This window comes from Rhinoraja longicauda, chromosome 17 (assembly GCF_053455715.1).
Source record: "Rhinoraja longicauda isolate Sanriku21f chromosome 17, sRhiLon1.1, whole genome shotgun sequence".
Taxonomy (NCBI): Eukaryota; Metazoa; Chordata; class Chondrichthyes; order Rajiformes; family Arhynchobatidae; genus Rhinoraja; species Rhinoraja longicauda.
Genome location: NC_135969.1, coordinates 21,558,980 through 21,581,716, shown reverse-complemented (window position 1 = coordinate 21,581,716; position 22,737 = coordinate 21,558,980). Strand labels below are relative to the sequence as shown.

The 22,737-nt window shown below is 39.6% G+C and overlaps 1 protein-coding gene across 5 annotated transcripts in view; it reads left to right on the top strand.

The window, feature by feature from the left end:
- Nucleotides 1-22,737, top strand: part of nckipsd (NCK interacting protein with SH3 domain) — a 100,805-nt gene that overhangs the window by 40,197 nt on the left and 37,871 nt on the right. For 4 of the 5 annotated variants that reach the window (XM_078414314.1, XM_078414315.1, XM_078414318.1 and 1 more), the window contains 6 exons: nt 4,366-4,502; nt 5,501-5,722; nt 6,387-6,693; nt 6,943-7,191; nt 9,101-9,249; nt 9,337-12,058. The exons of the other annotated variant lie outside the window; for it this stretch is intronic. In XM_078414314.1, coding sequence (XP_078270440.1) covers nt 4,366-4,502; nt 5,501-5,722; nt 6,387-6,693; nt 6,943-7,191; nt 9,101-9,249; nt 9,337-9,550 — 1,278 coding nt within the window. In that variant the 3' untranslated portion in view covers nt 9,551-12,058. Of the gene's footprint in view, nt 1-4,365; nt 4,503-5,500; nt 5,723-6,386; nt 6,694-6,942; nt 7,192-9,100; nt 9,250-9,336; nt 12,059-22,737 lie in introns of those variants that run through there. 5 annotated transcript variants of the gene reach the window in all.

Here is a 22,737-nt window from a genome sequence, read left to right as displayed (position 1 = left end):
GTGTGCCATTTTTAAGATGGGAAATTGACAAGTGATCCAGTGATTCCATGTGACCTTGTCAGTGCGCATAGAATTAATACTCTGCACATTAGATAGTATTTCTGGGAAGAGGAAGTTTATGTTTTGAGTCAGTGACCTTAATAGTCAAAATTGGCTGTGCTTGTTACAGTCTGTAGGTGGATGTAGTAGATATGTGTCACAGTCTTCCAATAGAGGAACCTGGATGCAAGATGCTATCACGGTAGGAAAGAACAGGAGGTGACAAAGAAATGTATTTGATGATTCTGATCTTGTATATCTAAACAAGTTTGTGAATAGGGTTAAAGTATCGAATATCCAAGGTTTGGGTCAGGAGTTCAGATGCTAACCATCGATATGAACAGATGCTGAGAAAGAGAAATTCATTATAGCTGCATCGATAACAACTTCAGATGACGAGTCATAATCTTATCAGAACCTCTCTACACTTTGGACATCACCCATGTAGTTGTTGCCTTTCCTAAAGATTTTTTACAAAAAATCACACAACTATGTTATGTTTTATATTTATGTTTAATGAGTCTTGCTCACGGACTTTCATTTAGGCACTGACTTAATGCTATCTAATTAAGGTTTCTGTGGTTTGTGCAAGAAAGGTTAAGGACTCAATTTGTAGAAATGAAGCAAATTCCAGTAGACTTGATCCATTCACATTCATAAAAAATATCAAAGAACTTGTTCACTGCTCTATTTTTAATAAAACAATTGCACTATCACTGATTTGGTCTTAGTTGTACAACACAGAAACTGGCCCTTCAGCCTACCGAGTCCATATCCACTTTTCAAGAGAGTGGCAGGACAAACATCTGTGCCTTAAGTCAATGTAAGTCCTCTCTACTTTATTACTGTGTTGAACAGTGCGATAACAGGTAAAATCTTGCATATATTTGCAATGCTTTAAGAATAGGTCTGATGCAAATTTATAGTTGGGGAGAGATGCAGATGGCAGGCAGAAACGAGAGGATGCATTTTGCCTCTATGTAGCAAGGATGTTACCAAACATATTATACATCTTGTAAAGCTATTTTAACTCTTGATAAAATGGTACAAATGGTAAAGGCATTTGACCCACCTTAATCCATCTAAAATAACCTTTGTGCTTTCTTTGGCCAGTTGGTTTGATGTTTGTTTTCTCCAATTATTCAACTTGGAACTAAGTTTTTAAAAATATTGATAGCTTTATGTGAAGGAATATTAATCTTTGTTGCAACTTGAGGATCCCTTTTGCTGTCTTTAATTATTCTATCAGATTACCACTCAGTCTTCACCTTTCAAGTTGAAAAGATTATTTTGCTGGTTCTTCTAACAATTAAAGAACATTCAAAGATATCCCTGCAGTAAGTCAATGAAATTATGCAATACAATCCATAAACACATATTTGTCGTATATCCCTTTATATCTTCAGTCTGAAGAAGGGTCGCGACCCAAAACGTCACCCATTCCTTCTCTCCAGAGATGCTGCCTGTTCCACTGAGATACTCCAGCATTTTGTGTCTACCTTCGATTTAAACCAGCATCTTTCCTACACATTTTGTCCCTTCATATCTTAATAATTTATCTAAAATCTATTGATCGTAGATTTAAAAGTAGCTATTTAGTTTGTGGAGTAGAATATAGCGGGTTTTTTAAAATTGCGTCCGAAAGTCCTTAACAATTTTAACACTTTGTCCCTTTGTCCCAAACTCACACCTTTTGTCAGTTCTCTTTAATTTAAATCATCGCCTAACTTTCTAAATTCCAGTATTGGTAATCTCTCTTTGTAACATTATATGGAGTCCAAGTGTCATTTTGGTAAATTATTGCTGCACTCTTTCCAAGGTCAATCCATGCTTCCGAAGGTGTGGTGCCTAGAATTGTTCCAGGAGAAGTTAACTTGAGTTTTATGTAGTAGTAGCAGAAGGTCCACATGTGGTATTCCAGCCCTCCACATATAAAGGCCAACATTCCACTAGCCTTTATGATAAATTTTATGTATCTGTGTTCATGGATTCCCCTGTTGCTGCTTGTTTTACACCATTTTTCACTTTTTCCATTTTTTTAGGTCTGCCGTACATAACCTAATGAAAGCTCCATTTAGCTTAGTTTTGTCAGTTTGCTGTCAATACTCCTTGCAACTTAATGTTCCATCTACATTGCTTATAATGGCATCTATCCAGCAACAGATTGGAAAGTACAGTTTGCTATCAGAACTAGATCTAATATATCCATATTTATGAATATTATGATAGGCAAGGGTCTTCTTGTGACATATACATCCTTCCAGTTTGAATACCTGCCCGTAATCCTTCCTCTGCCCACTTCCATTTAATCAATTTCCAAAACAGGAAATGTTCTTCAATTCGTAAACTTCAGCATGGCTCATGATATCTTTGTCAAGTACCTCCTCCTCTTCTACCACAAAGTTCCCAGACTATCAAGGACCTATAACTTGGTAATAACTTCTAGGGCAGAGCTTCCCAGTTGAATTTGCAGCTGTAGTTCATTCAATTTATTCCTTATACTCTGTGCATTTATGTAAAAAATATTTGTTTGCTTGCTCTAATGTTTCACTCGCGCATCGTGCTTTTCTCTCCTGCTTTAACACTTCAGTTTTCCCTTTGCTTGCAGTGATGAAAGGTGCATTAATGCTATTACTGTGCTCTGTGCTATAAACTCTGCTCGCTTCCCTTTTGTTTGCTTTGTAACACATTTTCTTGCAGCTGCCATGTTTACTTGCTTAAGATTCTTGTGATCACTGGTCTCTGCCCATTCATCCTGTTCCTTTGTATCCCTATGCTGGCGGAATGGATCCCTTGTGTTTTACAGCTGTTTTCCATTTCCTGAATACCATCTTTATGCTTCTCTCAAGGCCATTGCCTATTCACGTTCAGTGGCAGTGGTGACTTTAATGGGCCAGATCATGTCTCATGTGGCCCTGACTGACCACTCAGTTTTTGCTGTCATCTGATGTCCAGAGCACTACCAGTATCACCACCAGGGCCCTTAGACAAGGCATGGCATGATGGAAGTGATGGCTAGGCTGCAGGCAGCATGAGTTAAGACCCCAGCATCACTCGCAGACCATTCTGATGGCTGCCCCATGAGGGGCATTTGGAAATAATTGGGAAAATGTTAACTTTTTAAATCTTTTAAGTATTTAAAAACATGAAAATACCGGTGAACAAAATCAGTGTTCACACAAACTGGTAAAAAGTTTTAGACCAACATTTTGCCTTTTGTAATGAAATCAGTGACCCCATTCATTATTTGAATGGTGGCATGCTAGATGCGCCAGCTAAGGTTAGTGTAAACCAGAGTGGCCAGACACAGTGCATTTTGGCTCCTCGGCTCAGAAAACATCACTTTTCTCATTGAGGCTAGCGGCAGGCACAAAGGTCTGAAATTGGCTGCTGTGTGCACTGTGGTAAGCTCATTGCTGTCGACAGAACCGTTGGCTAGCCATCAGTGTGTTCTGGCCCAACATACCCTTATGGGTACAAATCATTGATGTGAATTAGTGATAGTGGAAGTCTTAATGCTGATTCTGGAGAATAGTGTCTAATTCTGGCCATCTTTAGGAAGTATGTCAAGACCTTGGAGATGATGCAGAGGAGATTTACGGAAATGCTACCAAAGATTCAGGACTTCAGTTATGAGGAGAGACTAGTGAAGCTGGGATTGTTGCCCTTGGAACTATAAGAAGGTTACTTAAATATGTTTTTGTGTATCCTTGCATTTATCCCTATGAATTTCCATTTTCATCATAGAGCATTTTATTTTTTTGATTTTGATTTATTTAGAGTTGCATATTTAGTCTGAACTTACTATTTTAGATATTTATTTGATCTGCATGCTCAACATAGCTTTAATGATCCTCTTAAGTGTTATTGAGGACTTCCAACAATCATTGGCATTACCGCTTAGTTATTCAATGATTCCTTTCAAATTAACTATTTCATGTCAAATCCTTGTTTTCTGGTTTTAGGCTTTACTGAAATCCCTATTCATGTTGAAATAGATGATTTTATAATGGTCATTATGAAGGGACCATGACAAACACTTAGGTTTTTATTTGTGAATAAATGATGCCATGGACTGTCTCTGATTTGTAAATGCATTTTATGCATTTCATTCAGTTAACAATCTGACTTTACAGCGCTTGTGTTTTTCTAAATTAATGCTGGTTGATTGAAGCCTTGCATTCTATTTCTACCTATTTGTAGAGTAAACATTTTTCAACTTTTTTCTCTGTGATTATTCAATGCGTTTAACCTTTGGTCTTTAATGTGAGCTTTGAAGACTGTAATTATTTTTAATTTGACAATCATTTGCCGATATATTTATAGGTAGATATTCCATGGCTGCTTGGACAACACTTTGTGGTTCATTCAGAGGCTTTGGCCATTAAGGATTCATACAATGAAATTGCACTCTTTCAAGAAATAGATGGTTGTTTCAAAGCTATCTATTCATATATTTCCAGGTAAAATGCATTATACTACTTATGAAACAATATTATTTTTCCCTGAAGGACACCTTGTTTTGTAAACCTGCCAAGCAATTAATTTTTAGTGTTATTAAAATGGGATATTAATAAATTTAGTCATTTTCTGTTAGTCTTATTAAGGTTAACTTTGCCCCTCTATTAAATATAATATACTTGTTCCAAACTTGCTTATTCAATCACTAATCCATTGTGCTATACTAATGATATTTTTGCTTACATTGTCCAATATGGGGAGGATATTATTTATTTCAAAATGGTTACCCAATTTTGTTGATGGCATGAATACAATTTCAGCTAAGGTTCCAATACTATATCTGAAGTTCTATATTTATCTTTACACGAAAATGATATTTCCTTTCAGTTATAACATCTGCATATGTTTTGAATTTTCAGATTTAAAAAATATTTTATGTGCTGCAGTATACGTGCACATAGATTGAGATTAAGGCTTCTTTCACCTGGTTCTTTGGCCATCATGTTGGATTTCTTTTTGCAAATCATTTTAGATTTAGAGATACAGTGCAAAAATAGGTCCTTCAGCCCACCGGTCTGCGCCGCCCAGCGATCCTCGCACATTAACACCATCCTACACCCACTAGGGACAATTTTTACATTTGCCCAGCCAATTAACCTACAAACCTGTAAGTCTTTGGAGTATGGGAGGAAACCGAAGATCTCGGAGAAAACCCATGCAGGTCACGGGGAGAACGTACAAACTCCGTACAGTACAGCACCCATAGTCAGGATCGAACTCCGGCGCTGCATTCGCTGTAAGGCAGCAACTCTACCGCTGCGCCACCGATTTCTACTCTGTAGCATATACAGTTCATTATTTGTCATGGAGTTATGGAGCTACAGAACACAAAAAAGGAAACTTTCAATAAAATTGTAGCTGACAAAACAAAGTTGTATGTGAATAACATAAGATAGGAGAAAGAATTAATGAAAAACTAACCATTTTTCAAACTTTTCAGATCCACAGTTAAGCAAAGCGGTTTGGAAGAAATCTTCCATGTCTTGGAGACGAGTACCATCAAATTGGCAAAGGCTTGCCACGTGAAATGGATAAATCGGGGCCGGGCAATCCAAGCAATTTGCAAATCCTACCAAACACTCATAATATACTTTTCTGACATGAGTTATAATGATCATGACATCACAGCAGAAAGCATCCTTATTAAACTCCAACAGCCTCGGTATTGTCATTCTAATATCTATTTTAATTTTTGTCTAATTCTTGCAATTTTCTGGGACTCAGTTATTGTTTTGTGTTCAGGAGTGTCAATTTGATTCTCATTTTTGGAAATTCATTCTTTGATCTTCTGGGCGGGTGGGTGTTGTGTATGTAAGAAAATCATTAGTACATGTCCTTTCGTTATCTTGGGTCTATTCAACGTGTTTCACAGTACTAGTGGTACTTTGGAACTGGAGTTACCTTTCATTGAAGAAAAGGCGGTAGCCCAATTATGTATAGCAAAGTCTCAAGAATAAAAATATGATAATGAACATCGGGGTTGTACATATCAGTAGAGTAAAACAATTGTTTGTCAGAATACTGCTTTAACTTGAGCAGGCAGATTAATTTGGCATAGTTGATACTTCGGACAGTAGAGCATAATAGCATCAGCCAAGATTTTGTGCTTAAGTTATTTTTGGACTTTATACCATAACCGTGGGATCCAAAAACATTTGAGTCTACCATCATATCTTTGACACTGTCGAATGTGCTGAAAAATACTATTAAACTAGCAGATTAACCACAATTAACATTTCCCATGAGAAAAATCATTTTATCTTGTGGCTGTGATAACTAGATCCATATATTTGTACAATGCTTTCATTATCTTTTTACATTTGCAGCATTCTACTTGCCATTTTCTTCTTGAGAGATCTCCTCCACCACTTGGACAATCTATCACTATTTTTTCAGGAAAGATTTCTGAACCCAGTTAGAATACCTGAAAGGGTTCAATCCACAATTCATCTCCTTGAATGCAAGTACCTTGGAAACAATATCTTGTGGGAGAGCAGCTTTCTATTGGGGATCCAGTTACTGGAAAGTGGTGCTCTTTCTCGACTGCCAATGGCGAGAAAACCACATGGACCAATACTTCACAAGACAGCAGCTAAAGCTACTGATGAGATAGCTGACTCTGTTAAAACTTTGGTTAGTAGATTCTAATATGTTAGTGATTATTTAAGTTCTTGTTGGTAACTTCAATTTTGACATAAGTTTTTTAATGATGTTTTATGATAGGATTTTGTCATTACTGCACTAAATGATAGTGTGTAATGAAGTGTGCTCTGTGTTCCTGGGCCAGGTACACGGTCGTAATAACGAAACACAGACAGAAAATGAGGTTTTAGAGATGGTGGCTTATGTAGAAGAATTATGCGTGTGTTTTGTTTTTATTAGGTGAAGAATATTGTTGACAGTCTGAAGGAGAGGTTTCCTGACAATGCAATCATCAGAGCTTTTCGGATCCTAGATCCAGATAGGATTCCGTCTGACCCTGAGAAACTGGCTCAGTATGGAAATAGCGAAGCAGCAGCTCTGCAAAACCATTTCTCAGATTTCCTTTCCTGTGATGGAAAAGATTTAGTTGCTGAGTGGGATCAGATGAAATATCTAATTGCATCCAGAAAAGGAGAGAGTTTGGATGAAGTAAGCAATTCTTTCAATGACAATTTTAAACAAAATGTTTCCACTTGCGTTTACTGTGGTTTAATATGTAGCGATTACTTCAGAGTATGTCATTAAGATGGAGGATTTGGCCATACTGACCCTTGAGTCCTTCAGTAAGAAACTAGCTGACTTGAATGACCTTGTGCCCATTTTCCCACCTGATTCCCATAGCTCTTGATTCTCCATTTGTCTCAAAATGTGTCTATATCAGCCTTCAGTGCCAAGACCCAAGCTGCCCAGCTCTCTGAAGATGAGAATTCCAAAGCTCCACCAGCCTCTGAGAAAATAAAATTCCCTTTCATAGCCTTACATAAATGACCCATTGCCCTAGACTTTCTTATTAGTTCTCGACTACTGCAGCAGGTGAAATCCCTTCATTTAATCAGCCTTGGAAGTCTCCTTAGAACTTTTCATGTCTTAATGAAATCACCTCTTGTTCTTCTAAATCCTGGACAATATTTGCTCATGTTTCCCCCCACAATTTAATCTATTTCTAATGATCGATTCCAAGTATAGGTAAAACTGAAAAGAAAATAATAGAATACATAACTGTGAAATGTTGCTGAATAGAGTATTTTGAAATATTCCAAAATGTAGGGGTTATTCTGCATGGTAATGCAACATGAAAATGGACTGACAAGTCCACCTTCACCATCAAGTACCCATTTGCACAGATACAATTTTATTTGCCCCACGTTCCCGTCAACATCAACCAGTTACTCCGAATCACCCATATATTGCTTAAAGTGGCCAGTTAATGTATAGACACGCTCCAGGATGTGTGAGAAATCCAGAGCATCGGAGGAAAAGAATGTCGTCACAGGAAGAGCATGCAACTCCACCTGACGCTCAAGGCTATGATTGAACCAGGATAGATGGAACAATGAGGCATCAGCTCCACTAACTGTATGATTGTGCAACCCATAAGGATGATATGGACTCAAAAAGCTGGAGTAACTCTGCGGGACAGGCAGCATCTCTGGAGGGAAGGAATGGTTGATGTTTTGGGTCGAGACACTTCTTCAAACTTCAACCATTCCTTCTCTCCAGAGATGCTGCCTGTCCTGCTGAGTTACTCCAGAATTTTGTGACTATCTAGAGGAGGTAGTTGAGGGTGGTACCATGACAACATTTAGGACATTTGGACAAGTTCACAGATAGGAACGGTTTAGAGGTGTCTGGGCCAAACGTGGGCTGGTGGGACTAGTGTACATGGGGCATCTTGGTTGGCATGGGCAAGTTTGGTTGAAGGGCCTGCTTCCACTCTGCGACTCTCAGTTTAAAACTATGCCTTCGCTTTTGCACCTCCTGCAGGGCACAAGCCATGAGCATAATAAAATACATTAGATGAATGCAATTCCGACAGTTCTCAAGGAATTTAAGATTGGCCGAGACAAAGCAATGGCCCCCACCATAAACATTAATTCTGTCAGCAAACAGTATGTATTGCCCTCAAAATGCATTGCAGTTATTCACCTAAGGGAGGTTTTGACATTGAGACCTCCTACCACTAAGAAGAACCAGGCCAACAGGGTGCAGGGAATGGCATCTCTTGCAGGTTCCCTCCAAGTAGTACACTATCTTGTTTGAAAATATGTCAGTCGTTCCTCACTAGGCATAAAACCTCAAACTCTCTCCCCATCAACAGTGTGGTTGTATCTCCACCAGAAAGACTGCAGGGTTAAAGTGGGGACTAGTGCTGGCCTTGCCAGTGACGCCCCGATCATGAAAATGAATATATAAATATAAACTAATTAGCTTGTATCCCAAAGATAGTACTTTGAATTCAATTTTGTGCTGGATTTTACAAGATGTTTATGTATTTGAAGCTAAAGTGGATATTATTTTTCTGTTCCTTTTCTCTTTCTTTTCTCCTTCCTCCTCACAGATCTGCATTGACCTAGCACACTCTGATATGTGGAGAAAAGAATATCCAAACTTCTCAATCCTATCAGAGGTTTGTATGGTGATGTCAGCATCAACCACTGAACCTGATAGGGGATTTACCTCTGTGAACTTGATAAAAAATAAATACAGGTATTGCCTAAAATTGAGAAATGGCCAGCAGTTTTTGTTATATGGTTTACTAGCGGTTGAATGCTGTGACCTTAATTTCTTCTGCAGGAATTTGCTTACTTCGGACCAGCTTGATCAGTTGCTCAGACTGTGTTTGGAGAAGCCTGAAGATGCACAGGATTATTTGGATGCAGCCTATGCTGCATGGCTGCAAGCTGAACAGTGGAGGCTTCTTCTCAAAGAATGGAGAAGAGGGGAAGAGTCAAAAACGGAATCTGATTCAACTGAATCAGATCTGGATCCGTTGTCCGATTCAGAATAAGTGATTGCTGATCACTGGTGTCTCGGGACATGCATGACAAAGGGAGAAATCAATTTCTTTGTTAACTTGTGATTCTCTGTTGGTGCTATGTTGTTTGTAATTGTATTACAAAGAAATGTACATTTGCCTTACATTACATTACATTTGCCTTACATTACATTACATTGCCTAAAATAAAAGGCATCTTCCAGTATTCTGTATACTGTTCCTTTATTGCCGATTGATAATCCAACACAACATGCTTCTATATCATAGCATGTCTATCATATAATAAAAGAATTAACAATTTTTATACATGAGTTTAAATACAGCTGGGTTATCATGACTCAATAACATTTGGTACATTTTTAAGAGAAAACTTTTGACACCTGCTAGTTTCTTAGAGCTTTTAACAGTCATTGACTGTCCAAAATTGGACATAATAAGTTCAAGGTGAAATGCTGCTGCTGCTGTACATGCGATCATTGCAGTGATGCTTGGGTACAGGGTAGGAAGGAAGACTGTTTGCAGAATCGAATTCTTAAATCTCCTTGGGAGCTTGCGTTTTAATAATACTTTGAAATATTCACAGGTTTCAAAGTCTTAATCAACTCCTGGGATCCCATAATTGCTAAAAAATATATTGCAAAGTACTGGGAATGATGTCACAAAAATGAAATTTAAAAGACTTCATATTGGATTATTCCATTGAGTGATATTTTAAAATGTGGCATTAACTTTGATTTTAAGAAGTATGAAACACTTGTATTTGGTATTTATTTTGATAAGGCAGCTGTATACTACTTCAGGGAGTTCTAGAGCTCTGCTTCCTGTATGCAATACAGAAAAGTGGAGTTAGGGCTTTTATCTGAGCTGCCAGTGCCATTGGCATCGGCAACGTTTTTTTAAATGAAACACTTTTTACAAAAGATTTCACTTTTATGAATGTTCAGGTTGTCTTGTGTGCATAGATGAGTATGAAAATAACATCCTCTCTGATACTTTGTACAGTATATATCTCAAATCAAATAGGGTAAGCATCCCTCAGCAAACATTTGAGAATAGAGCTGGGGCTGTGTTTTATTATTGGCAGGTCACTGGGGTGCATTTACTACCTTCCCTTCAGTGATATAATCTGTTTATCTCGCACAGCAAGCTATTCATCGTTAACCATTTCAGTTTCCATGCTAATTAAGTTTTATTTAATTCATGCTACTTGGCTAACCTGAAACTTCAGTATTTAGAATTGTGCAAATAGTTCACAATTCTTCACTTTTGCCCCATGGATTTCCTGTGAATTTAACACCCTGGTAATCTTTATGTACGTGAAAGCAGTTTATATGTGTGGCCTGTAATTGTTGCAACCCCTGACGTATTCGGTGCTGAAAAATTCACCAGAATGTTGTGATAAGGTATGTGACCAGGTTATGTGGTGAATTGTAAGGAAATGAGTACCCTTTCATCACTTCACGTGGAGGAACTGACTCATACAGTACCGCACCATTCCTGGATCCATTAAGAGTTGATTTCTGAATGTTAAGCAAAAGGTGGTTTGGCTCTTCCAGCCTGTATTGAAGCTCCGCAGTGCATAAGGTTTACTTATTAGATGACAAAGAATATTCTTGCATGTTCGCACAAGGCAAAACATTCTGTGCAGCAGTTCACCAATTCCTTTTTAATCATTCTCCCTCGACACCAACAATTAAGTGTGAATAGGGAAGCTGGTAGATATCCACAAGCATGATTATGCCTTCCCATGCTTAAAATATATATTTTCCATTTACTTTGTTTTTAGTAATCACTTTATTTAATGTTGCACTTGTGAAATGGATGGACTGATGTTTGTTGTCGGATATTCTCATGGCATTTAATTGAGTTCCTTGTATATTCTTGAGCTGCTGCTTTGGCTTGCTTAATATAATTGGTGGTGGGTTTGGTAGTAAATGTATCCATTGTATTTCTGCTTAACTAAGCAAATTTTAGTTTATGGCATATATTCATTGTCACTTAAAAAAAAAATATACAGATAGTCTTAACACTAGTTTGCCAAAAATATTGTACAAGATTTCTATGAAGTGCATGATCCATTTGTAGCATTTTAACCACAGGCCATTAATTCACTCACTGTGCATTTTAATATTAATCTTAACAACATGCATTCCCACTTTAAATAACTTTTCTCAAGAAGGTGCTAACATGCTTTTCAATGAATAACTAACATGTTGTTGTGTTTAGGTAAAAATTGGAAATGGATTGACAGTATACATTGTGCTGAGCACTGAAAATGGATATAATTGAGGAAATATTATGCTTGGAATAAGATGATGCATTTAAAAATTTGTGCTTGGAATTGGTGTTCTGTTTATTTGGGAGATGGAAAATGATTTGATGCATTTAGAATTCAATGCTTGGATCAGAATTATACTTGGACCAGATATGTAGCTGTGCTTAACTGGAATTGAATGTATTGTGTTTTGTACTGTATACAGGCTGCTCTTGGTTGAAAGAAAATAAAAGTGTTAAGTTTGTTAAAGGAACTCCTTTTGAATGTGATGACTTCAAACTGCACACACTAGGTTGTCTATTTCTTAAATATAATTGGGAACAGGAGAAAGCAGATCTGCACTATTAGGACATGGTGGTTTAAAGAAACTCTGGTTAGGCCATTATAGTATTTGAAGGGAATGCTGAAATTGCATTTTCTTTCCTGCTTAGCATTAAAGGCTTCAAATAAACTCTTGGTGAACTTTCACCAGAAAAAACAAAATAGACAATAGGTGCAGGAGTAGGCCATTCGGCCCTTCGAGCCAGCACCACCATTCAATGTGATCATGGCTGATCATTCTCAATCAGTACCCTGTTCCTGCCTTCTCCCCATACCCCCTGACTTCGCTATCCTTATGAGCTCTATCTAGCTCTCTCTTGAATGCATTCAGAGAATTGGCCTCCACTGCCTTCTGAGGCAGTGAATTCCACAGATTTACAACTCTGACTGAAAAAGTTTTTCCTCATCTCTGTTGTAAATGGCCTACCCCTTATTCTTAAACTGTGGCCCCTGGTTCTGGACTCCCCCAACATTGGGTACATGTTTCCTGCTCTAACGTGTCCAACCCCTTAATAATCTTTTATGTTTCGATAAGATCTCCTCTCATCCTTCTAAATTCCAGTGTATACAAGCCTAGCCGCTCCAGTCTTTCAACATATGACAGTCCCGCCATTCCGGGAATTAACCTAGTAAAGCTATGCTGCATGCCCTCAATAGCAAGAATATCCTTCCTCAAATTTGGAGACCAAAACTGCACACAGTACTCCAGGTGCAGTCTCACTAGGGCCCTATACAACTGCAGAAGGACCTCTTTGCTCCATACATAATGTAGCATACATAAAGCAAGTGGAAACAAAATAAAATTTAAAAACTGTAAATGCTGATCTGCAGCGCAGTCTTTTAATGCTGACTTGTCACAGAGCTCTAACCGAAAGACATTTAAAAAAATATGTGCAGCATTAATTTAATGATTATTTTACATTATTTGTTTCTCGTACAATATTCCATTACCTATTAGAGAAGCTCAATGAATGTGTTTTTTGCTACCATTAAACATGGTTTATGACATATTGGGATCAAGTGAAAATATAACTGCGTTGAGAGCACAAACCTATATGTACAGATTCACGTAGCACTGACTTGTTTTGTTCCTTCAATAAATTTGAGACTTGCAGAGTAAAGACTGGCAAAACTAGCTAATTCGTTACTCCTGTAAATTATGTAAACTTAAACAGGCTTTTATATGGAATCTTGCATTGCCCACAGGCAGTTTGATGTCTGGAACCATTGATCTTCTTCATTATGCATTAATGAAGCAAGGGACCAAGCTTGTGAGAATGTTAAATTAAAACTGGTTTACCTGGTACGATTGGGAACTATCAACTCCAAATTTAATATGCAGACGGTGATATTTATGTATCCTGGAAATTAAGTATTTTCTGAATCTGGAGCATTTGAAATGGTACATTTCTGGCTTTGTGGAGACTGACAGACCTCTGGGGATGCATTAATTAATCTAAATACAGGCTTCTGAAGTATGTGCAGTCCTGTTTTGGGGTAGGTGGAATTTGATCTGACAAAGTTTCCAAACATATCAAAGCTCCAATGACTCTTCGGGTTTGTGGCTTAATCTAAATTTTAAGAGGCACGGAGATGTACAGGTCAGACAAAGGACCTTTGGCCCACAATCTGCATTGACGATCAAGAGCCTATTTTCAATGATCCTAGTTTATTTCTGATAAGTATGAACTGTTGCAATGTCAAACCAGTGCAAGACTTTCACAATGAATGTTAGGACCCTGGGGAATGACATTGCAGATATGTAAGGTGGTGAAGAAGGTTGTTGGCACATTGGTCTTCATCAGTCAGGGAATTGAGTATAGGACTTGTGACATTATGTAACAGTTGGACAAAAGCTGCACGGAGTATTGTGTTCAGTTTTTGCTATAGGAAAGATGTTATTAAGCTGGAGAGAGTGGAAAGAAGATTTAAGAGGATAAAGTCATGAGAGGAATAGAGAGGGTGAGTGCACTGTCTTTTCTCAGGGTAAGGGAATCGAGAACTAGAGGGCATGGGTTTAAGGGGAAAGATTTGGTGGAAGTAGTTGAGGCAACATTTAAAAGACAAGGTACATTGATGGGGATGGTTTCGAGGGATATGGGCCAAATGTAGGCTATTGGGACTTGTTTTAGATTGGGCATCTTGATCAGCATGGACAAGGTGGACCAAAGATGTTCCCATGCTGTATGACTCTCTGATTCTTTAATCATATTTGTCCCAGAAGCAGTCCCAATAATGCAAGTATCGAAGGCCCTCCCTCCAGTGCCATCTCTTTTGCCAAGTATTCTTCTGATCTATCCCTCTGTTTTTTAAAAATCTCATTCCTATGTTCTAGTACCCAAGTGAAGCACAATACCTGCCTGAACACTCTCCCTCTGTAGTCATTCAGAGACATCCTTGGCTTCAGGGGGCAACATGCTATCTGTGGGTCACTTTTGTGGCCACAGAAACATGTCTTCCCCCCCCCCCCCCCCCACTTTTGAGTCACCTGCAGCTGTTGCCTCCCTCCCCCAGCAGGCTGACTGTGGTGCCAGACTCTTGATGCCAGCAAATAGCCCCCCCCCCCCACCCCTTAATATTATCCAGCACTTAATACTTGCTTGAGAGGGGAATAGCAGCAGGAAACTCCTGCACCACCTCCCTCTACTGATTGATCTGCCTGGCAAGTCACCCATCACTTTTCTGCCAGAGGTTGTGGTGTGACCGGTTTGCTAAATGTGCTATCCACAATTATCTCAGCATCACAGATGCTCCATAGTGGGTCCATCCCTGTGGTCTGTCAGGAGCTGCAGCTGGGCTCCTTTGCCAAATTCTAATCTGCTCCCAAATCTCAAGCATCCTATTTTTTTCTTGCAATATTTATGCCGCTTTGAATTTAATACCATTCCTAATTTCCTCAAGAAATAATTCAGCTCACTTTCCTGATCTTATTTTGTACAAGATATACTTCCCTTGCATGATAATATTGCAAATGAGAAAAATGTTAACGGCATGCACATGCTTCTAGAATGCCTCGAATTGAAAAATGTTTTTATAATTTTCACATTGGATTCTGGAAATGTTCGAGAGAGGTGTAGCCTGTTCAGAAAGCATATTGATCAACCTGTAAGAGATTGTTGAATTAGCAAACTATTACTTGCAATTCTATTGGCCCTGTTGTCCTTGATATCAGATGTGTTGAAGAATTTGCAAACAGCATATGAATGATACATTTTTACGTTAACATTGTACAACACGAAATAAAAGTTAAAATGCATTATCAAAATAGGGGTGGCACGGTGGTATTGTGGTAGAGCTACTACCAGAGACCCGGGTTCGACCCCGACTATGGGTGCTGTCTGTACGGAGTTTGTACGTTCTCTCCTTGACCAGCGTGCATTTTCTCTGAGATCTTCGGTTTCCTCCCACACTCTAAAGACGTATAGGTTTGTAGGTTAATTGGCTTGGTATAAATGTAAATAGGTTTGTAGGTTAATTGGCTTGGTATAAATGTAAATTGTCCCTAGTGTGTGTAGGATAGTGTTAGTGTGTGGGGATCGCTGGTCGGTGCGGACTCGATGGGCCAAAGGTCCTGTTTCTGTGCTGTAACTCTAAACCAGGTGTTAAAAAGAGCAATTGTTCATGTTAAAATCCCTGATGCTATAAAATAAGGAATGAACAAAATTCTATTTGTAGGTCTGAAAGTTTTCAAAATAATAATTATGATTCTGATTCCATTTGCTATGTAAATCGCATTCAGAGATATATAATCAATGTTTCTGGTTCTGGATAATTTAAAGTGGGTCTATCTTGCAAAGTCACATTTATGTAAATTGAGGTGATTGTTGGATTGTTCTTTACTTTAAGAAAAAGATTACAAACTGCACAACTCATGAAAGTGTGCTGGATCAGTAACAATAACTTTAGAATTTCCACATTTCATTTCCTTTGGAGCCAGGAATGGCAAATGGCGTTTAAGGAATTTAACTTGGACAAGTGTGAAATGATACATCTTGTGAAATAAACCAGGACAGGAATAGCAGGATCCTGGGGAGTGTTGTTGAACCGAGACCAAGGGGTTTAAGTGCATAAATCCCTGAAAGTGGTACTGTAAGTTCGCAGAGTGGTGAAGAAGGCATGCTATATATTTTCCATCATCGGTTGTGGTATTGTCTATAAGAGTCATATTACAGCTGTCCAAAAATTGTGAGGCGGCACTTGGTATAATGTGTGCAGTTCTGGTTATCACACTACAGAATACATATGATTTAACCTAGAAAGCATGTAGAAAAGATTCACAAGGATATTGCCTGAATTGGAGGACTTCAGGTATAAGGATAGATTGGACAGGTTGGGACTGTCTTCCCTGGAGAACAGGAAGTTGAGAGGTGATATGATAAAAGGATATTAAGTTATGAGAGGCGTGGATGGCTAACGTGTTCCCCGTGGTAAGGGTAAAACTGGAGAAGAAACATAAAAGAGGTTCTGTGGGGATCTTCTTTATGGCCTTGCTTATCAAATGCCTTTTGCTAGGTTATATTCAAGAAGAGTGGTGCATATAATAAGTGTAAATGGTGAGCAAGCAGGGATTTATAAAGGGAAATTTGTGTCCTCTGAACCTATTGGTCTTTGTTGTAAAGTCATGATGGGTGTTAATATCGTCTTCTGGAGGGTGTTTGATAATATTTCACCTGACAGAAATGGAAGGACATAGACTTGGAGGTATGGTTGTGCTTTAGGATGGGCCTTAGTTCACTGCACTTATAACCCAAATCAGTTAAAGGAGCAAGGTGTCACATCCATGTTGGATGTCACAATAAATACTTTGAAAAGTTGTATGGGGATACACATGAGTGAACGCTAATTGTGGCCGTTTCATCCATTTTGAGGAATTGTAAGGTCATTTGCATTTAACGTAAAGAAACTTAATACTTTCTGAATCTTGGACAAAATCTTGTCAGAAATTCATGACATGATGCTTTTCAACTCCCTTTTTTAAACTGGGAAAAAATATTCAGATTATTCTACTTTGAGTTTTCAGTCCATTGAACACCAGAATTTAACTCTTTTTAGGTTAAAACGTTTGCCTCATTTTCCTAACAATACAAGCGGGAGAATGGAATTTGCTGGACGATTTCATATTTATTGACTCTGGATTGAAATCTGTTTCAAACTTCACTGCATGAAGGTCCAGCCGCAATAAACATTTCATAGTAGTGAATATCAATTAAAAAGAAGCGTGAAATGTGAAGTGGGAAAATGTTTTATGATGACTCGTTTAGACTCCTGTTAGAGTTTTGCACTTATTTGCAGTGTAGTGATTCTTGATGACAGTGTTGGTTGAGACTTGCCTGAATCACACTGAGACTTAAATTGATGCCCAGTTGCATAAATTCAGTTTTTTTAATTTACTTTGTAAAAATGAAATTATCTAATTGAGAGTTACAAAGTTTTCTGATGGATGGGATTTATTTACATTTGGAAAGCCAAAGACTGATGATTATGGATAGTCAGCATGGCTTTGTGCATGGGAAATCATGTCTCAAATTTGATTTGAGATTTTTGAACGCAGTACTGGAACAAGTCCTTTGGCCCACAATGTCTATGCGGAACATGATGCCTAGTTAATCTTTGCCTGCACATTATCCATATCGCTCCATTCCCAGACAGTGACAACAGTTAGGCAAAGTAGATGCCCCCATTTGCTGTAGCATTGAGTACAAGAATTGAGATTGGAGAGAGGAGGCACAAGGGGAACATTATGAAAGTTTACAAAATCGTGAGGGGCATCGAGAAGGTGAATGTCACAATCTTTCTCATTGGGTATACACCGAGGGCATATATTTAAGGTGAAAGTGGAAAGATATACCTGTGATCTGAGGAGCATCTATTTCACAAATAAAGTGGTTGGTATTTTGGAACTAGAGCAGGTGGTAGATGGGAGTAAAGTTATAATTTTTTTTAAATTTCAACAAGTATTTGGGTAGGAAAATTTAGAGGGCCAAACATAGCCAAATAAGACTAGCTTGCAAAGGCATCTTGGTTGTTGTGGATGAGCTGCGACAATAGACCTATTACTGTGCAACATAACTTTATAAATAAGGCGATAGGTAAACTTGCCAGGATAGACCCAATGCACTCGTGGGTAAGTATACAACAAGAGGTTAGAATGTACCAGAGTTGGCCTGTTGTGCTTAATGTAAGAACGGTCCTACAAACATTAGTACATAATAAGAATCAGGAGTAGGCCCTTGAAACTAATCTGCCATTCATTAAAACTATCTGGACTAGTATATGTGCCCTTCAATGCCCACATTTACTAATATGCTATGTTTGCAATTACATTAATTTAGTTTAGAGATACAGCATAGAAACAGGCCCTTTGGTCCACTGAGTCCATGTCGACCATCGATCTCCTGCACATTAGTTCTATGTCCTACACACTGGGGGCAATTTACAGAAGCCAATTAACCTACAAACCTGCACATCTTTGGACTGTGGGAAAAAACCAGAGCACCGAGATAAAACCCATGTGATCACAGGGAGAATGTACAAACTCCGCACAGACATCAACTGTGGTCAGGATCAAACCTGGGACTCTTGTGCTGTACGTCAGCAGCTTAATCTTAGCGTCAATGACCTGTGTGGTACAGAATTCCAACAATTTCTAATTATTGAGTAAGATTCTCACCAAATCAGTCCTAAGTGCTTAGCCTGAGATTATTACCCTGAGTATTCCAGTATTTCTGATTTATTTTAGATTTCCAGAATGTGCAGTTCTTTTGCTTCAAGATTATTTGGTGCTTTCATGAATTCATTATGGGGCTGCCAGCTCAAGCGCTTTGTGAGAGCTTGCCAACGTACCTTTCCGAAGATACTCTCCACGTCTAAAGACCTCAATTTTGAGCCCGCAGAGTACAAAGTAACTTGTGGTGATCGTAGTTGCATTGTTTCAAAGTTTTGAAGCAAGTTACTTTGATCCCAAAGTCATAATCCTTCAAAAAGTAGCATCTCCTTTTTGAAGTGCTGGAGTAACTCAGCAGGTCAGGCAGCATCTCGGGAGAGAAGGAAGGAAGGTGCTGCCTGACCTGCTGAGTTACTCCAGCACTTTGTGAATAAATACCTTCGATTTGTACCAGCATCTGCAGTTATCTTCTTATATCTCCTTTTTGAAAATGTTTTTTACCCCTTGGCATTTAGTGCTACGACCAATACCATATCTGTTTCAAATATATCACTGTTTGAGATCATAGTTGAACTTAAGATAGACACAAAAAGCTGCAGTAACTCAGCGGGTCAGACAGCAACTCTGGAGGAAAGTAATAGGTGACGTTTCGGGTCGAGACCCTTCTTCAGACTGAAGGAGGGTCTCGACCTGAAACGTCACCTATTCCTTTTCTCCAGAGTTGCTATCTGACCCATTGAGTTACTCCAGCTTTTCGTGTCTATCATCGGTTTAAACCAGCAGCTACCGTTCCTTCCTACTCATAGTTGAATTTATTTCATCTGGGCTCACATGAGGTAATCGGAGCAACCAAATGTACTCCAGGATGTGTTGCTGCAATTCATCATTTGCACCAAATTTTGATGCACGTTTCCCTCTTCGGGTGAAGGATACGTCAATGGCAAGAGGAATTTCATGGTAGGTGGACTATTTGGCTTGTGTCGAAATCTGCTACAAAAAGCGAGTGGAAGTCTTTGGTTCAAAAAAAAAGTTGGTATGCAATAGATACTAGACCAAGTGGACCCGTTGGGTCCAAACCTCTCCTGCATTGCTGCAGCATCCCCTCCTCCTCTTCATCCCTCCCCCAACCCCCCATCCCCTTCACCCCTCTCCCTCCCCTCTTCCTCCCTCACCCCCATCCCCTTCACCCCTCCCTCCCTCCCCTCTCCCTCCCCCCAACCCCCTCCTCCCGCTCCCCCCCTGGGCCCAACCATGGAGCCGTTGCCGGGCAGGGGTGCCCCCGCGGCTGTGTGCCAGCATGGGGGGAGAGGGGGAAAGCAGTGACGTCGGCCCCGTTTCTCCTGCAGTGCCGAAGCGTCTCCTGGAGCTCGGCTGCAATCTACGGGGGGGACGGCATGGACCTGTTGCCGGGCGGGGAGCGTCTCTCGGGGCCGTGGGTGGGCGAGAGTGGACGGGGAAGGCACAGACCTCGGCCGCATTTCTCCTGCTGCGAAGGGCGGGCGACGGCCATCTTGTTGGACCCTCTGCCAGAGCCTCTGTGGCGCGCTGCAGTATGGGAGGAAGGTCAGGCGCGGGACAGACCGGGACGGGCGCCGGTCCTCCCGCTGGTCCTCCGGGGGTGGGGGCGGATTTATTAAAGTTTATATGGTAAATTGTTTTTTAAAAGTAACGAAAGTGGGTTTATTCACACCATAGGGAATGGTGAATAGGGTGGGCCAAAAATTGTGGCGCTATCGTGTGCTGTTTTGGCTGTGTAGAAGCGCAAGGGCATGGTGCACAAATACACACAAACAAACCGAGAGTTTTAGTAATATATATAGAGAGAGATGGATGGATGGATGGATGTAAGCAAGTAAAGGATAGCTGCTGACAGCATCTAACTAATAGTGGATTTTACTTATTTATAACTGCTAGTCAGTAAGTAGTTGACATTATATCTGCACTATACCAAATTTGTAGAAAGACAAATGAGTCGAGTATGTGAATAAATGTCAAATGAAATTGAAGATGGCAAGGTGAGAGGTAGTTCATTCTGATGGGACTAATGAGTTCAGTTACGTAACTTTGTCAGCCACTGTGGTTCTAAGATAAAACTGGAGTAATTAATAATGTGAAATGGGCATCAATGGCAGGACAAAGGCATCATGGTATTTGTGTACATAAACAACAAAAAGCTGAAGGTCAGCATCCCATCAGAATTGTTGGTTAATGTACAAACCAGAAATCAAAAGTGCTAATAAAATATTGGCTGGTGGGGAACGGGATACAAAAGTAAGGAAGTGGATATAGTTGCCCACCCTTTTACATCTCTCGTTATCTTGTGTGCTGTGTTCAACTTTGGGTACCAGAGCTCAGAATACACCTATTGACTTTGAATAGTGCCTGGTCCAGATTCTTCAGAATCAGGGACTAATGAAGATTTTATAAATTTTGCTAGTATGGCTTTGTGTTTAAAAGATTGACCTAAATAGATGTTTAGCCTAAAATTTAAGGTTCACAAAGCTTTGTTCTACTTGCAGATAGAAAATATTCCAAGTAACTCTAACAATGGGAAGATGTGTGATACAATACAATATAATATCCTTTATTGTCATTGTACAAGTACAATGAGATTTTGATTGTCGCTTCCATATCGATGCTATCAAATATTTAAATAAATCACGGCGAACATGTAAACAACAAGATGGCGGCACAGATATGAAGAGACCATGGTTAATTTAATTGGAATCACATTGTTGATCAAACTTTGAATTTGGCTTAGCTATACAATTACCTCCTTGGATCTGATTCGTGAAATACCAGACAAATTTCCCTAGTCAAACATGGAAATTCCAGACAAGTGTCAAAATGAACTATCTATAATTAGCCTATCACAATTTAAGAAACAAAACTTAGCGTTATTGAAACTTCTTGACAAATTACTTTGCATCAGCATTTAAGGAATGGTAATAAATCTCCTATTCAGGATGAAGCACAGCCTCTCTTGTACCTAAATTTGTAGATTTTATAGGTTTAGAGTTGCAGTGTGAAAACAGGCCTGTCGGCCCAACTTGCCTACGCTGACCAATATGCCCCATCAGCCCTAATCCCACCTGCCTGTGTTTGGCTCATATCCTTCTAAACCTATCCTATCCATGTACCCACCACCTTTTGTGTTTAAAAAAAAAAAGTTGCCCCTCGTGTTCCTATTACATTTCCTCCTCCTCCCCCCCCCCCCCCCCCCCCCCGCCCTCCCCCCCATGCCAGCATACTGCTAGACTTGGGACAATATTCAGACATGGGTTGATTCGGTAACGTGTAACGTTTGTGCTGCAAAGGTTCCAGGCCAAAACCATCTCCAATAAGAAAGAATCTAACTATCTCCCTTTGATATTATCATTCCTTAAAGTCCCAGTGGCACAGTGGCCCAGCGGTAGAGATGCTGCCTTACAGCGCCAAAGACTCTGGTTCGATCCTGACTATGGGTGCTGTGTGTACAGACTTTGTGCGTTCACCCTGTGACCTGTGTGGGTTTTCTCCCACACTCCAAAGACGTGCAGCTATGTTGGTTAATTGGTTTGGTATAATTGTAAATTGTCCCGAGAGTGTGTAGGCTAGTGTTAGAGTGCGGGCATTACTGGCCGGTGTGGACTCGGTGGGCTGAAGGGCCTGTTTCCGCGCTGTATCTCTAAACTAAACCCCCACCATCTATTTTTGAATTGGTCATTTAGGACTGAGATGAGGAAAAACCTTTTCACCCAAAGAGTTGTGAATCTTTGGAATTCTCTGCCACGGAAGGCAGTGGAGGCCAATTCACTGGATGTTTGCAAGAGGGAGTTAGATTTAGCTCTTAGGGCTAAGGGAATCAAGGGATTTGGGTAAAAAGCCTGAACAGGGTACTGATTTTGGATGATCAGTCATGATCATATTGAATGGCGGTGCTGGCTCGAAGGACCGAGA